This window comes from Myzus persicae, unplaced genomic scaffold, assembly GCF_001856785.1.
Source record: "Myzus persicae strain clone G006 unplaced genomic scaffold, MPER_G0061.0, whole genome shotgun sequence".
Classification (NCBI taxonomy): domain Eukaryota; kingdom Metazoa; phylum Arthropoda; class Insecta; order Hemiptera; family Aphididae; genus Myzus; species Myzus persicae.
Genome location: NW_019102076.1, coordinates 31393 through 48401, shown reverse-complemented (window position 1 = coordinate 48401; position 17009 = coordinate 31393). Strand labels below are relative to the sequence as shown.

Genomic DNA, 17009 nt, shown 5'->3' with positions numbered 1-17009 from the left:
CATTTTTTTTTAGTTACTCGTAAAATAAAAATGTGTTAAATATTATGTACGTTTATAAAAAATAATTTAATTTGTAATTTGTTTAGTTTATAACTTTACAATTATTGAACGTTGGACAATCGAATTAATTAAAATGTATGAACTCAATTTCCTTAAAAATTATCTCTATTTAAAAATAACTAACCTTATTATATCTAGATATTGGGCTATATTTACAGGAAAAATTAATATGCTTAGTTCTAGATAAATGAAAAATGTAATAATACATTTCATTGCATTTTACCTACTAATACGATTAAATATTAATAATACATATTAAATAGACATAATATTATGTAGAGACAGAAGAATATATTTTATATTTTCATATAAGCTATTTTTTTATTCGATAAGCAACGATGAAATATCAGCGTATTATCTATAGAAAGTAGAAAAAGCTATAGAATAAAAAATACCTGTGAATAAATACAAGTATTAATGTACAGTATGAAAATGTAAAATACAATATCCATCAAAAAATAGTCGTAAAAGTAGTTAAAATTATTTAAAATTGAATTATTGGTTTTGATTGAACACTTAAAAATTTATTTTTAATGATTGTAGATTTTCTGATCCTACCTATAAATTTTACTAAAGGAAAGAAAAAATGTATACAAATCAATAACATAATACTTTTTGATAGTCCAATTAAATCTGAGTACCCCTACCCACAATTAATGTGGATAAGTTAATATTTTTAAATTTTAGCTATTTTAATAAATTTTAGTTATCACAAACAGATGAAATTCAAGACTAAGACTCATATTATGTTGTTAAATGATTGTAATTAAAATAAACGAATAATACACAAACCTACTAAAAATAAGCAAAACAACTTTTTTGAAGTTTTAATAAAAATATTGGATGTCATAGAAATTATTGCTTGTTCAGAATAAATATAGGTATTCTCCGAAAATCATAGATATGAGTTTCGTTAATAAAAACAAAAAATAAATAAAACGAAATACGTGTATACAAATTAAATTGTTTGTGCTGATGGAAATGTTTAAAATATCTAATGCTGTCAAAATTGTTCTAAACTTTTATACTAAAGGCTTGATTACGCATGATATTCAAATTCAGATTTCGTATATTGCACACGTCATATCACTGGTTAGGTTCTGATTTTAATAAAAATGAGTCCAACAGCCTATGAAAACTTATTAAAATTTCCATGTATGCCTAGTATGAAAGTTCAAAACCACAAAAATGTATTTTAGATATTAATTATTAAAATACCTTTAAGGGCATAAAATACCACATAGATACTCGTGCATTATTAAAATACATTTGTTTAAGTAAATATGACAGTTATTTAACATTAAAATATCATACAAAATATCTAAAAAAAAAAATGTAATTGTATATATTTTGTTTTGAAAAAAGTAAATGCTAATATTAAATGTACTCAATAATTATTATTGTATTCATTTTAATAATTTAAAACTTTGATTAGTTCGTTTATACATTATAGTTGTAAGTAAATATATAATATATATATATTGACGTTTCGAATAGCAAAAATCCATACAAGGCACAAGCTACACTTTAATAAATACTCGGGAAAATTGCAGAAGAAAATTAAAGCGTTTATAGTTCAATCTTGAGATAGAGGTTACAGCAGTTACGGAAAGTCCGTAATTAGCGCTAATAATAACACTATTAAAATACATAAAATAAGTTTTTAGCTACATTTAGTTGAGATCAGAAAATTACATGACCTCGTTGTAAGCTTGGTCTTATATACTCGAACACCACAAATAGCTATAAAAAAAAATGACTATTTCGGAATATAAAATGAAGACAAACAAAATGAGTTTAATTCTCGATGTAAACTAACGAGATAATAGTATATATTGTTCATTCATTTCATGTATCCTATGAAAATCTTTTCATATAATGTTATTGTGCAAACATGCATATTATTGGATGCTTCTCTTAGAATGTTAAATGCTCACCTCTAGTTATTATTGCCTTAATATTGAATTTATTCAAATGATGATTTTTTTTTTAAGTCCACTTGAAGAATATATTTTCTAATATTTAGTTTTTTATATTATTTAAACAGTGACCGTTGGTGGTAAAACATTTTTTTTTCAGATGATAGCTGCACTTTTTCATTGTAAATAAGTGATTACATGATACGGCAAACTCTATAAAAATAAAACAGTGGTGAGCATGATAGGTGAATCATCGTGAATGTATTATAATATTATCTAAGCATAATGCTTTAGCAAATACGTAATAAATAAATGGTGTTGGTACCAATATTCAAGTTTTGATTGATCGACCATTACGTTGATATTTTAACGCATGTTTACTATTTAAAGCACTATCTAGACTTATATTAAAGTGGAGGAGTTAAGAAATATAAACACGTTAAATTAGGTCATGTGCCTACCACGTGCCTACGATCGTCGTACATAAAGACCCATCGAGAGGAAACGGAAACTTTCCGAAAACCCAAAATCTCCTTTATGTAGTATCATATATGCGGTACATAAAAGGCGTTTGCCTGTCACTGAGTTTATCCTGAAAAGAATGCTGAAAAGTTCAAATGTGATTCACTTACATACAAGCGCGTGGCAAACAAAAGTAACTTTTCGCGATGTTTTCGGAAAATAAAACAATATTTTTTTGCGTAATTGGTTATCCTTCACAATTTAATTGAGTTTGAAATTTTCCTATTTTTTTTTTCGTCTAAAACACACTCTATAATCTTACAATCGTCTCGATACATAATATTATGTGCATTTAAAACGAAAAGTACCATGTAGGATAATTGGTATACTAAAAAATGTCTTGCATTTCACCAGTGAACGACGTGTAACGTAAAATATTGCATATAACGCTTACGCTGGCGTTAAAATGTTTAGCGAATATTTATCTAGATTGGCTCCGACATATACACAATAAATCCCTGGTGTCCAACAATGAATAATACATACAAGTATTGATAGAGTGGAGGCCTTATTTTTCGTTTAGGTTGATAAAAAAAAAACTCTTTCTGAAGGTCTGCGAATATATTTTTTTGTTCAGGTTGATCATAATCAATCACTTTTTTTTACTATTTACATTATACATCAAGAACACTGCAGATGATAATCGGATTCAAGTAAATTCAAAAAGAATTTAGTCTGATAATTGTTCATTAAAAAAAGCATTAAAATGATAAACGAATTAAAAGCGTATTGTACAAGTTAAATGTTTTTTTTTTTTCATTCTGCCTATACGACCCATAGTTTTCTGTACCTAAACTAATTAAAATGAAAAAATGATAAATCAAATTATAAATAGAATTGTAGATATATTTTTCATCACAGTAAGTATTATTATATTAATTATGTACTTACTACGTATTGAGTTTAATGAAGTAACTTTTTTTTTTAGGCCTTTAAAACCATCTTATGTCATATAACAAAACCTCTTCCATTCTTTTTTATTCTGTTTCCTTCCAATCCATGTCTCCTTAATTTATCTTCTCTGTCATTTAGTAAATCTTTTCTGATTCCATCCTCTCAACTTAGCCTTGGCCTACCAAGTTTAGTGGTCTTTTACTCCTTGGATTTTCTTGGAGCGCTCTTTGTATGATTAAGTTTTGTTTTCGACACACGTGGCCTGCCCGTTGTAACTTACTCCACTTGCAAGTTATTGTGTCCACAATATTTTGTCCATTGAATATCTCGATCAATTCATGATTGTGTCTTTTCTTAAGTCTTTGAATATCTTGATCATATTATATAAGTCAATAAATTGTGCGTAGCACCTTCCTCTAGGATGCATGAAGTCTTTCTTCCAATGTTTTTCAAAGCGTCCAACATTGTGATTTGTGAACCATACATGACTATTGGTCGCATGATCGTCGTGCAGCTGAATTTCAACCTTTTTCTAAAATACTCTAGAGCTCAGCGGCTTAACTAATGCATAGAAGCATCTATTTCCTACTTTAATTCTTTGCTGAATTTCTATTTGACACTCGTCCTTTTTTGTAACAATACTGCCCAGATATTTGAATCCCTCTACTATTTTGAACTCTTACTGCCCTACGGTTATAGTCTCGGTCGCAGTCAGCTCCCCTGTATGTCTTTGTTATATTGTTAGAGAATCCTTCATTTATCAATAGAGTTGTTAGCCCTGCGTTTAACCTCCAATATGGAAGACCAGACTTTCCCAACCAATTAAGAAGGTCAGGGTAAGGCTTTGCAGTACACTTGAAGGAGCTACCATCAAAAATATGTATGACGTAAATAAAGTAGTTAAAATAGATAATAATAAATTATACGATGTTATAAAGTATTTAAAAACGAAAACAATTGGAAATTAAGTTTACAACTTGTTTCATTTTGTTTTTTTTTGTTGTAACAATATTAGCAGTTGATACAAACAAACTTCTTCATTGAATAAGTACAAAACATATTATATAGGGAAATACTTTTGATAAAAGTTTCAAAACATAATATCCAGTGTATTTATTTTTACTCATGTCTGTGAGTAATTCATGTGGCTCATGTCAATGGCATTTGTAAAATGTACGAAATATGTGTGTTTTTGTTAGGTTATTAACAATTTAATATGTTAATACACACAAAATTAAAATATTTAAACAAATCAAAATTTCCAACCATATAATATGTGTTACTTATATTGCATGATACAATTGATTTAATTGATGCAATTATTTACACTACGTATCCTTATTTTATAACCAGTTTGTTTAATTAGTACCTCACTTGTAGGGGAAGTGTTTGATGGTATATTGTAATTTAATTGAATAGTATCAATACATTTATAAAAAAAAAAATTAAAAATGTTGTGTTTTAAGAATATTTTATTTATTATCTAGAAAGCTTCAGTTGATAATTAACAATTGTTATTGTGCAGTAGGTATAGAAATATTTTAAAAAGCTATACATGATTTTTAATTATATTACCTATGTAATTTATGTAAAATACTGGTTATTAAAGGATGATAATGTATTTTTATATTTTACCGACAACCTACGCCGTGCATGTACACCGGTCTGGTAACGGAAAACGACTTTTTTGGTTGGACTGTTGGCTCGCATTTTGGTCGATTCTGCCACCCTTAATTCTTTACGCATGACAAGGATTCGAATGATATCGTATAATATAGTTTATATGTATTTATTTTTATGTCCCACACGCACCGACATCAATATTACAGTATTGATTGAAGTGTGGTATATGACCATTGATATCGTTGATTCAGCCAGACAAAAGTATCAAACATATAATAAATAATAGTTATTATATATTTTACAAGCAAATTGTCTTTGCCACGGATAACTAATCAACAATAAGGCTTGCTTCATTCAAGCTCACTCCTCAATTTTATGTATTTTTAACATTCGGATCAGCCAAACAAAATCATTGGCCTAAACAATTATTTACGGTGTGACTCGACCCTATACTGGTTTTGGTTTTATGTACACTGAAATTTATGTCAGTATAAATAACAAACAAAATAAATGAATTATATAATATAACGGAATCGAAAATCTATAGAAAAAATGGTGGTTAAGTACATACAACAGACGAAAACAATTCACTAGAATGAAAACAAAAAATAAAATTGTGATGTTAAGTAATGTGAACCGCAATATTCGGCAATTGCTCTTTAGTATATTAATACTATAATACATTCTAACTATAATTTTTAAATCAGCTGATAAGAGGTAACTCCTGATCCAAGAGTCTGACATTCTATTGGATTCATTGAATAATGTGCCCAACTGCCAAAGTACATACTTGTAGTAGATATGTACGCATACTTAAATTATAAAATATGCTTGATAATGATAAAATTGTATGTTTAAATACTTAAAAACTATATAATATTATGTGAAATACATGGTTAGTAGTCTGTAGTGTAAAGTGTTAGTGAATAATATAAAATCAGACATTTTTAAAATTATATTCTGTGGAAATGCCTTTCACATTATAAGTTATTTTAATATATTAATTCATGTATTTATTTGTACGGCATTCGTTTTCTTTAAATGGATACAATATCAGTTAATCGTTGTTTAATTTCATTAATATTTTTTACTTTTGAATTTTTATTTTTATATTTTTTCATTATTAGCATTCAGTTAACAACTATAGCAGCTCAATGATAACAATGTAATAACTTAATTTAACCAAGTTAAACAAAAATAATTTTACTTTTAAATATTATAAAATACAAAAAAACATTGGGGTGGATGTTGGGTCCCTTTGTAGTATAGGTGGTGATTAAATTGTCGTTATATTATAATATCGGTCTGATGAATTATTCGAGATTTTAAAATGGTGAGAGTTTGGGTACTATGCAGAAAATTATTTTACCTCTTTTGAATTTAGTAAATACTTGTGGGACATACGGTATAATATCATGATTTATATTTTATTTTTCAAAGAGGTAAAAATAAAATCTAGTATTATTATTAATAATGTATATTTCATTTTAATTTAATTATTTTTAAATAAAAACAGCTTTTATATCTATTATACTTTACATTTTACTTCGAATCAAATTAATAATTCCAGATGAGATAGATAAGTAATTTTTATTTAAAAAAAAGTGATCGCTTGTTTTCAAGATTGCTATCAAAAGTTATTGTTTACATCTCGACAATTATTTTATATATATATTATATTGCTTTCTACTTGTACTTCGTAGTGGAAAAAAAGTTGATTTAATACGGATGATAATAAAAGTAGTAGCTTTAGTGGGTTAATAGATAATTTGATCTTTTATAATGTTCTTGCAATGAAAGATAAAAATTGTAGATAAATACAATTTTTTCTTTTGTGTTAGTTTATCGTGTATTATAAATCTTGTTAATAATTTATCGAATAAAACAATGCACGACAGATTAACGTCCTGCGGAAAAGATTTAATTTCGTTGGAAGTAAAAATGTACTTGAACCTCTTCTCGATGTTTTATATTCCAAGTTTTTTTTTAGTTTTATCGAAAAATACGGACCAATGAACATTGAACTCACATCGTTGCTCATGTCAGAGACTGAGAGTATTTTAGAGAGGTTGAGTATAAAACAAAATTATTTAAAAATATTTATGTGTACCTATTGAACAACAAACCTTTTTATTCTCAAAACTCGATTATGATTTATTTACGCATCTAGCAAGCTTATATAACTATATAAATATTTTAATTTAAATATTTACTTCATTAGAATTGTTAAATGTAATTTTAACTCAAAGTAATACAGTGTCGTGAAAAGTATAATTTACTTATATAGCTATATAATTAAACGGGAACTATAATGAAGGTTAATTATTTATTTTTTATAAATTACTTACATGTATCCCTTAGACACAGATTATATTCTTAAAATAACAGTCAATAATACTTCTAAAAGATTCAATTATGTTTTATATAAAAAAAAAAAAACATTTTAGCTGTAATAATTAAATATCAGGAAATTAACAACATTTACTTCGAAAAGTTTTATTTCTTTGTTCGAATACTTTATTATAGTTCAAATTTATCAACATAGTATAGTATGTATAGATATACGTTTGATAGTTTTAACACATAATGCCATAATAAATACATAATAAATTATTATTTTATATTATAATATAATTATTATAATTATTATAATATCAACAATTTAAGATAAAGTAAAAAAAAATGTATTTAAATTAGTTGCGACAAATAAATTATTAAATGTACAAAATAATGTTTGTGTAAAGTATAACTCGTCCTCGCAAAAAATGTTGTCAGTGTCATCTAATCGTATTCTAGAAGCAGTTGAGGTCGTATTTGTGTCGATAACTAAATGTTTTGGTTCTTAGGTAGTAGCTCCGGGCTTATTCAAATGTTACTAGTTTCTGATGAAAGTTGGATGAACCACGCTGCCTTTAAATATATCCGGAAGAATTTGTAAGTACTGAAGGATTTGAGTTATTTTTAAAATATTTTTGAAAGAGATTGACGCCCATACTTGCATGTCCAATACGTATGTTCAATAACAGTTGACCAACAACTGGATTATTGAACTGTATAGTAAGAGCGATTGTTTTGTTTGTAGTGTTTATTTGTAGTTAAATGACTGATAAAGAGTTCTCGTTCTGGCATGCTGGTCTTGGGGGAGTTTTTAGTTGATATATATTTCCAAGTAAGTTTTTCGCGAAGGTACTTAACTAGTTCATCTGTCTTGTTCCATTCTATAGCTTGGTTTTCTATATAAATACGCCGGGGCTCGCTGTATTTTTTTAAGGTGATAATTTCCGTGACACTTTAAGTAGGTATATGGTTTATGTTTAGTTTCCATTTTTATACCAAGTAGTGACATAATTTCAAGACTGTTAGTGCTTTAGATTCAGAGGCACTTTTTATAGAAGAAAAAATGTTCCAGTCCTCAGATTTTGGAAGTAAATGTCTTCTATTTGGTACATTGGGCATATGTGTGTGTGTGTGTGTGTGTGTGTGTGTATGTGTGTGTGGTAGGGGAATGTCTCTGTTATTTTTTTAATTATTGGGGAAAACTAAAAAAATTACAAAAACCGAGAATATTCTCTCCATAATATCGTTCAGCTCAGAATCTAAAATTAACTTTACTCATGATAAAATACCATTTTAGTTTATTAGAACTAAAGACAAGAACTAAATAACCTACTTTAGTCCACTAAAGTTCACTACTAAAACTGTTCCTTGACGGAATTAATATAAAATTAAATATCAAATATTAGGTATAGGTAAACACAATACTTCGGGGATTCTAAGCTCCGCCAGAATACCGGTTAGATAAAAATGTAATGAAAAGGTCTAATGTAAACTCTGCCAGTTTTATTTTCTTACCTTTAAATTTTAATGGGCTGTGGAAACTCCGCCAGTGTTAAGGACTTACTTATGTAGAACTTAATAACACATTTCAACCAAATAAACTCAACAATTCCAAATGAAAAAAAAAGAAAGCCATAAATAGTTATAATAATAGATTTAAGGGGTTAGAACGTCTACAATTTGTATCATATAATTGTAGTTTACAGCTAAAAATATTATAACATAATGCCTAGATAGACACGTCATAGTTTATGATTATTACAATTATTTACTTTGATAATACACATCACAATAATTTTTTTGGATATTTTTTTAAAAATAATAATAGGTTTTATTCATTTTATACTGTTATTTGATATCCTCACTAACGCAGCTTACATGAACTCAATTTTAATTGTTTCTTTTTCTGATGGAGTTTGCACTACATAAAAGTACTTATGCCGCAATTTACATGCACCAAACAAGTGTTTGTTTCCATCATGTGCTGGAAATTATGCCCAATTAACGATACTGAGAAATTTTTGAACGGTTTCCAATATTAATAAAATATGTGAAAAGAATTGTATTTTGTTCCTAATTTATTATAGTTTTTCATTTGAATATTTCCGAATTGAAACAATGATAAAAACAAAAAATGTACATAATAAAAATGCGAACCCATTATTCATTATTATCACAATGCGTTCACCCAAAATCGACCATCGTGACATATGCAGAATTACATAAAAGACCATTTTTTTTTTTTTTACAACAAAACAGCGCTATAAAACGTAACGTATATATACATATATTACATATATTACGTGTGTTTAATATACAAAATACTTGTAGTCAGTAACACATAGTGAAACTATATTGCACAGCGATAGTTTTTCCCTGTAGGTCTTGACAAAATAAAATATTGTTAGAATTACCATACTGCGGTGACTGATTATTGGCGTCTGGCACGCCGACGTTCATAATATTATCAGTGATTATTATTATCAATCGTTGATATCGGAAAAATCTATCAACAAGACAGTCAATTTACTATAATATTACAGCTAATAATATATAATATGTAGCAGTACCTACTATAGAATTTTAGAATATCCGTAGTAGAAGGTACCTAATACGGATATATTACCATAAATATTTTATGAATGACCAAATATGAAGTCACACAAATCAATAATTGGCATACAAGAAGGATTCATATTATCAATATCAAACATAATTTCATCGATAGCCGTACAAAATATGCAACCCTAAGTCATAACATATACTGCAGTTGTAGTAGATGAACAAATGCCTAAAATCACATCACTGATTTAAGTGCTCAGCTCGTGTACATTATACTAATCAAGGACTTTTCTAGGAATTGTTGTTAATTGTTCATGTCGTTAAGATTTGACTCCTTTCATAAAGCCATACTGAAGATCTAAAACTAGCAACTGCGTAGTTCAGAAATTGAGTTTTACACTTTATCGTAGCCCAGTTCATAATATACGCACTATTTTTTCCAATTCATAAAATAACTCAAAAACTATATTATTGTATGTTTCAATTCAACGTCATGAATAGAATGGAAGCGACATATACTATTTACTAAACTTTAATTAAAGTATTTTATAAATATATTTAAAAGTACATAGTTGTACACTTATAAACGTTTATGTGGAGTAATAAAAACATAGTACTAATACCTATATTATGACCAAGCCAATTTCATTCGACAGTATACTTTTCTAGATCGATTTGTTTTTATTTTTTGTATTAATAATTGACCAATGATTTGTATCATGATATTTAATAAATTATTGTGAATTGCGTGAAAACTAATCAATATATTATAGAATATACTCACCATTAAAATAACTAATCATCAAGATCGTGCTTACACAATAATAATTTTACTATTTTACAGTAAAATAAAATTGTTTGTGATATTAACTTTTGGTTCTTATATACTTTATTTCAATATTGATTATTTAAAATACAAATAATTTGAATTCGAAAATAATATAGTGTTTAATCCTAATTAAAATTTATATAAATAACTCATTGATATGTTCACTTAACACATTATTACATTAAATTTTGGCCCGGTGGAAAGTTTGACAAGTTTATTTTTCTAGGAATAAGTGCAGAATTTTAATAGGTAGATATGTAGCCAATATGAATTTAATTTGACGAATATTGGAATAATACCTCAACAAGAGAATTACATGAAACACTCAATGGCAAGAAATACAACAGCAGTTCTCCTGTTATTATTCGAATTTGCTATTTCAGTTACCTAATGTATTTATTGTATTCCCTTATAATCAGTTAAATAATCATGTATATATTTTTCTATTGAACTTGCATATTATATTCAAGACAATTATTCAAATATGTAAATACTTCAATCTAAGTGTTTAAGGCTTTAAACATACTGTTTAATATAACTAAACAAGCTAATAAATTGTTTACGTGTATTTTTCAAACTAACATTTTTATCCGTCAAGTTTAAATTAAGAAGAAAAACATTGTTTATTTTACTTGCTTGCGAACAGTACTTTTGTGGTAATTTGTTTTTCTTGGAAACAATAAAATAAACTAAAAAACAGCTACTCTACATTGTGTGTGCTATTCATAGTCACAATAAATAACTAAATATATTTCATCCGTCGGAACATGCACAGTGTTCTTCACATAGATTACATCCCGGTTGCTGCTATCTAACAGTTTTATCGACTACAGCTAAACATACAAATACCGTATTATATGTCACAGAGTTTGGTTTTCCAACGTCCCTAAACTTCCTGAAGGATATTTACTTAGAGCAGAATAACGTTTAAGTAGAATTCCTCAGAAATGACAAATGTCTTGAAAAAATCTATCAAATAAAAACTTCTCTAAAATTGAGGATTGCTTATCTAATATACTATGCAGACACTTTTGGCCTATATAAAATTGTGAATATTATTAACTTTGAATTATGAACGAACTTCTTCAATTGAAACTCAGTATTTTGTCAATTCATTGTATATGAATATATAAGTGTAATGTATACGGTTATTAAAAATAGGAATATCCAGACGTTTTAGTATTTCTTTTTAAATTTTTTGCTCAGAGAAAATAGATTTTAAAATTAAAACAATAGTTATATTAATTTGTGTTTGAATGAAGTTCAATAAATTGTATTTAATAATCATTATTTTTTTTTCTTAAAACGGTTTATAATAATTGTATTATCTTAAAAAATAAACATTTTAACCTCTAAGTAATTGAAACGGATCTTTAATATCATAGTGACTATATTTTAAATTAATTTTCACAAAAACAAATATTTAAATGAAAATTATATTTTATATTAAAAAAATATACACAAATATCTATACATATACTATTTCTTAAATGAAAAACTATAATAAGCTCGTCCTAAAATATTGAAAATACATTATGTATATTGTATTGGATTATGTATATAGATGTTTCGTACTGAAAAATATTGTCATAACAAAATATCATAGTATTATCGTTCAAAAAATGTTTATAAAAATGTGTGCTATACAAGGACAATTTTGTTTACTTACATCACTGTATAAAAAATTATATTGTATACAGATGATAAAAAGTATGTCTTTATAAATTATGTTCAATGTCAAATACTTGTTTGTAATTAAAAATAAATAACTTGAAATTGTATATATTTTTTGTTATACCTGCATATGTTTTTACAATACTAAATTTAACCATTACTATGCGCAATCTTCATAATTTTATAAATTTCATAAATTAAACATATATAAAAAAAACTACTTTGATGAATTTAAATTATTTAGAATTACATCGCGATGTTTAAGTTCATTTAATTTATCATACTCAGAACACGAATTCATTAGAATTAACCATCGCCCGGTCGTTGATAATACAAGGAATAATATTAATACAATTTTTAGGTATATCGTCATTCGTCTTTGAACCGATTATGCGTTTGTTGTATGATGATGATTTCACAGTTACATATTATTATAGCTAGAAGTTTGGAAGTGAAAAAAAATTAACACTGTCAAAAATATTATGTGGGTGTGTAGAAAAAAAATATAAGAATGAGTATATCTATTTTAAGGGAAGAAAACGATTTAGTGTGTTTTACAGGCTCATTCATGCATTACAGATCATTTCGACGGAGAGAGATCGATCGGGTGGTGATTTTTTCGGCATTCTGAGCATAAACAATATACTAATAATTAATACTTAATTTATTATATTATATACAACACTGTGTGACTACACTGACAGCAAGAATACATAATATTATATCTCAACAAGGAAACCCAATCAAAAGCGAACTGGCCGTAATACTATATTATTATGAGAGTGATCAAAACAATATCAAATGGTATTTGAAAAGGGCCTTGCTTGTGTGTGTGAGGGTAGGGGGTATGCGTTAATACCTGGCAGGATAAACTGAAAGTGAAAAAAAGTTCCTTGTGATTAAAAAGACACAAACTATCCCGCACAAAGGATGATTATACAAATACAGTTCACTGTAATAGCACTCTATTATATATATACAACTATAATACACTATTATACGACGGGGTAATGTTTCATTAAAAAAAAATGTATTAGTTTTTTACTGTTTTTGTTGTAGGCGTGAAGATTTCTTGTTAAATATCTGATCGTTGGTACCTAAGACTTAACATTGTATAATAATATTATGTTTGACTGTGTAGTGTTCTGAAAGCTGAATAAAGGAGTGGGGGTAGATTTTTCTTACTGATTCTACTGTTACTCGTAGTTAATCAGTTGAGTATTTAAACAACGCATTTTGAAATGCACCTAGTTCATTGAATATCATTTACGATTGTCAATTTGTCGTTATTCATATTGTATTACATTTCCAGATAAATCGTGACTATGATAATAACTGTAGTAGTTAATACTTTAATGTCACAGTTTATAAACGATACCCACACAACATAATATTGTAACTTTACTATCATACTTCATAAATCATTTGTGTATAATACTATTTAGTTTTACAATATATATATTTAATAACATTGTAATTTAAAAATATAATTAATATTTGTTAAAAAATGATAGACTTTTTTGTTAAATGCTTTAAAGAAAAAATTAAATAGATCCAAGTTTATCGTGTACAAAAAATGAGTTAAACATAGCCGAAAATCAACAAGCGAAAAAAATATGTTTGTAGGATTGCTATTATAATGAATGTCAATAATGAATATTTTACACATTGTGCTACAGAAATAACAATACTACGAGGAAAAAATGTTGATTTACACCGCTTACTTGAAAAAAAATTGTTGTATCAATATATATTTGTATCAACTTTCCGTTGAAATCAATTGTCATCAGAAAAAAGACAATCAAAATATTGAAGATGTGTATAATTATGATTTAAACCTTTTTAATGAAAGTCTAACATCTGAATCTATTGAATAATCATCGTCGAAAGGCAATAATAATTGCTACCTTCAACCTATTTATTTATTTTTATTTTTGATTGGATTACTAGTATAAATAGTTTTGGTATAAAAATACAATCTATTCTCTGTTTAATTAATCTCTCCTGTACAATATTTTTGATTTATATATTTTTTTTTTTAATAAAGACGACCAGTATCAATAACCGAAATAATGAGTCTTAGAACAGGAAAAGAAGCAATATTTCTAATCGTATAAAAAATATATTTTATCCCATCGAATCAACGTCTACGATTGGATGGTTTGGGTACTACAAAAAACGGGGCGCACTACACCAAGACTGACCTGTGGGCGTGGGCGTCAGCTGTTTCATGTCGATGGTGTGGTGGATATCGTAGTTCTTGAATATGTTGGTCTTCCTTTGCTTGAAGTTACGCTGCAACCCGCTGATGGCCGACGTGAACGCCTTGGTGTATATTCGCGTGTCGAACGACTTATACGGCAGCACCAGGCCGACCGTGAGGTTCTGGTGCTGCCGGCGGGCCATGATTCGCGGCACGGTGGGCTGCTGCCGGCGGAACCGCTCCGTGCTGGTGGTGGTCGCCACCGGCGTGGTGGACAACTGCACCGGTTCCTTGAGCCGATTCTTGAGCACGCCCAGCTTGATGGAGCTCTGGCCCCGGCCATGGCCGAACGCCTTCTGCGACGGGTCCACTGGAAGGCTGTTGATCTGTATACGTGACCCGTTCCGGGGTGTCCAGCCGTGTGTGGCGGTGGTGGCCAGAGCAAGAACCAGGGCGAACCACCACCAAAGCCGCACTTTTCCGGTGTGTTTCATCATCCGGCCGGTCCTGGAAGAAAAGACCAAGTTCAATCATTTTTGTTAAATTATATTACATCGTTATGTATTTTTGCTCGATGAAATAAGTGAATAATAATAATAATTATAATTTAAGTGGCGTTGCACATATGGCGAGTTATTATGCTAGGTGCTTTGATCGTACCACAGATTGACGACGACCGGCGGGTTATTGCGTGGTTACAACCGAAATAATAATAATAATATACGTTATACTCGGCTTAATACATAGGTATCAATTAAAAAATATTTTTAAATAAATGTATGATTAAATTATCAAAAAACATGGATGAGACATCTCGGATACATATCCTTGCCCAACTGTTACTATTAAGTTTTCAAGTTCCTTAACAAGTAAATATTAATTATTCTCGAATATCAAAAATAACAAAACTTTATTGGAAATGAAGAACGTAAATTCAAACTGTGCTAATTGTGTCACGAGTATAACAATCAACAGAGATAACGATTGCGAGTGCAACGCAAAACTCAACACAGCTAACTCTAATTATTGTTCTAAGATGTTATCTCACGCAAATACTCTCTCATTTAACAACAGTCCCAATTTTCTCATCACTGTGGAATAAATAAATAATTCATTTTGATCTTTGACCACCTCCGCTACTGAATTAAATTAGCACCTAATCGTATATAGGTACATCTGTCACTTCTGTAATAACCTTCCAACTGTGACCTGTGTTAGTCTTTAAGATACGTCCTCACAAACATCTCTATCAGTACAAAACAATTTATCAACTACCAATAATGGTAATAATCGCTCTGTTAGAACATGTAATATAATAAACTAAACCAAGAAAGTATTAAACATTTAATAGTTCCTACATTCCTCGAAAACCTACTCCAATGTTTCGGTTTGATTTCCAACGTTTTTATTTAAGATTAGTATAAAATTATAGTTTAACAAATAAACAATTAGCTAACTTATTTTCTTTGTATATGTATTACTTATTTATTTATATTTTATGTGATTTATTGCGAGCAGCATAAAATGTATTATTATTTTAACATTGTATACAATTTTAATACTAAAAACCCAGCAAGTAGCAAGACACTATTTTTATAAATTTCTTATGCAATTATTTATTTACTTATAAATAAAATACACTTTTTGAGCGGAATTTAAACTAAAAATCTATTAAGCATGAACTAAGAAAATTATTACCTGAGTTCATGATAAAATAAAAAAACTCTACCATCTCATAGTGACTTCTTATGCTAACACCTGATCCAGTGTCAACAACATGGTAAATTAATTTTAATATTGTAAATTATTAATTTGTCACCTGGACCACCAAAGAAGAGTGAAAATGATCATAAAAATATAAAACAACTTTAAAATAAAAACATAAATAATGGGTTACACAGTTTATGGATATCTCGACAATTTTATCTTGAGATAGGCAGAAATGAAAACTTATCACACATTACGATTTTTATGTAAGACAGCTAAAAGGGCTTTTAAGTATTTCAGCGTTGTTCCTGTAATTGTTAGATACAATATACAAATATTATCCATCAGTCTATTCGAAAACAGACGTGCTGTGGTTTGATGTCTCGTTATATCATTCATTACGAAAACCAATATATTATTTCAATAAAAACGTTTCAGCATATCAATACTGCGCCTGTCACTCAAAACCACACAATTCCACAGAGTCTATGCCAGTATACCACAAGTCTTATTTTTGTTTTGTTCTTAGGTCATTTCGATTGGTCGATAATTCAAAATTACGTTTGATTTATTTTTTTGACAGCTTATAGTCTTCAAATGAAAACAAAACATACAATGTTTAAATGTTTAGTTATAAAGCAAAAATAAAAATAAGGATATTCTCAATTTATTATAAATA

The 17009-nt window shown here is 28.1% G+C and overlaps 1 protein-coding gene across 3 annotated transcripts in view; it reads right to left on the bottom strand.

The window, feature by feature from the left end:
- The window catches only part of LOC111031141 (glutamate receptor ionotropic, NMDA 2B), a 161714-nt gene extending 146584 nt beyond the window's left edge, over positions 1-15130 (bottom strand). For all 3 annotated transcript variants that reach the window (XM_022310960.1, XM_022310959.1, XM_022310962.1), the window contains exon 1: positions 14625-15130. In XM_022310960.1, coding sequence (XP_022166652.1) covers positions 14625-15120 — 496 coding nt within the window. In that variant the 5' untranslated portion in view covers positions 15121-15130. The remainder of the gene's footprint in view (positions 1-14624) is intronic.
- Positions 15131-17009: the final 1879 nt, after the last annotated feature.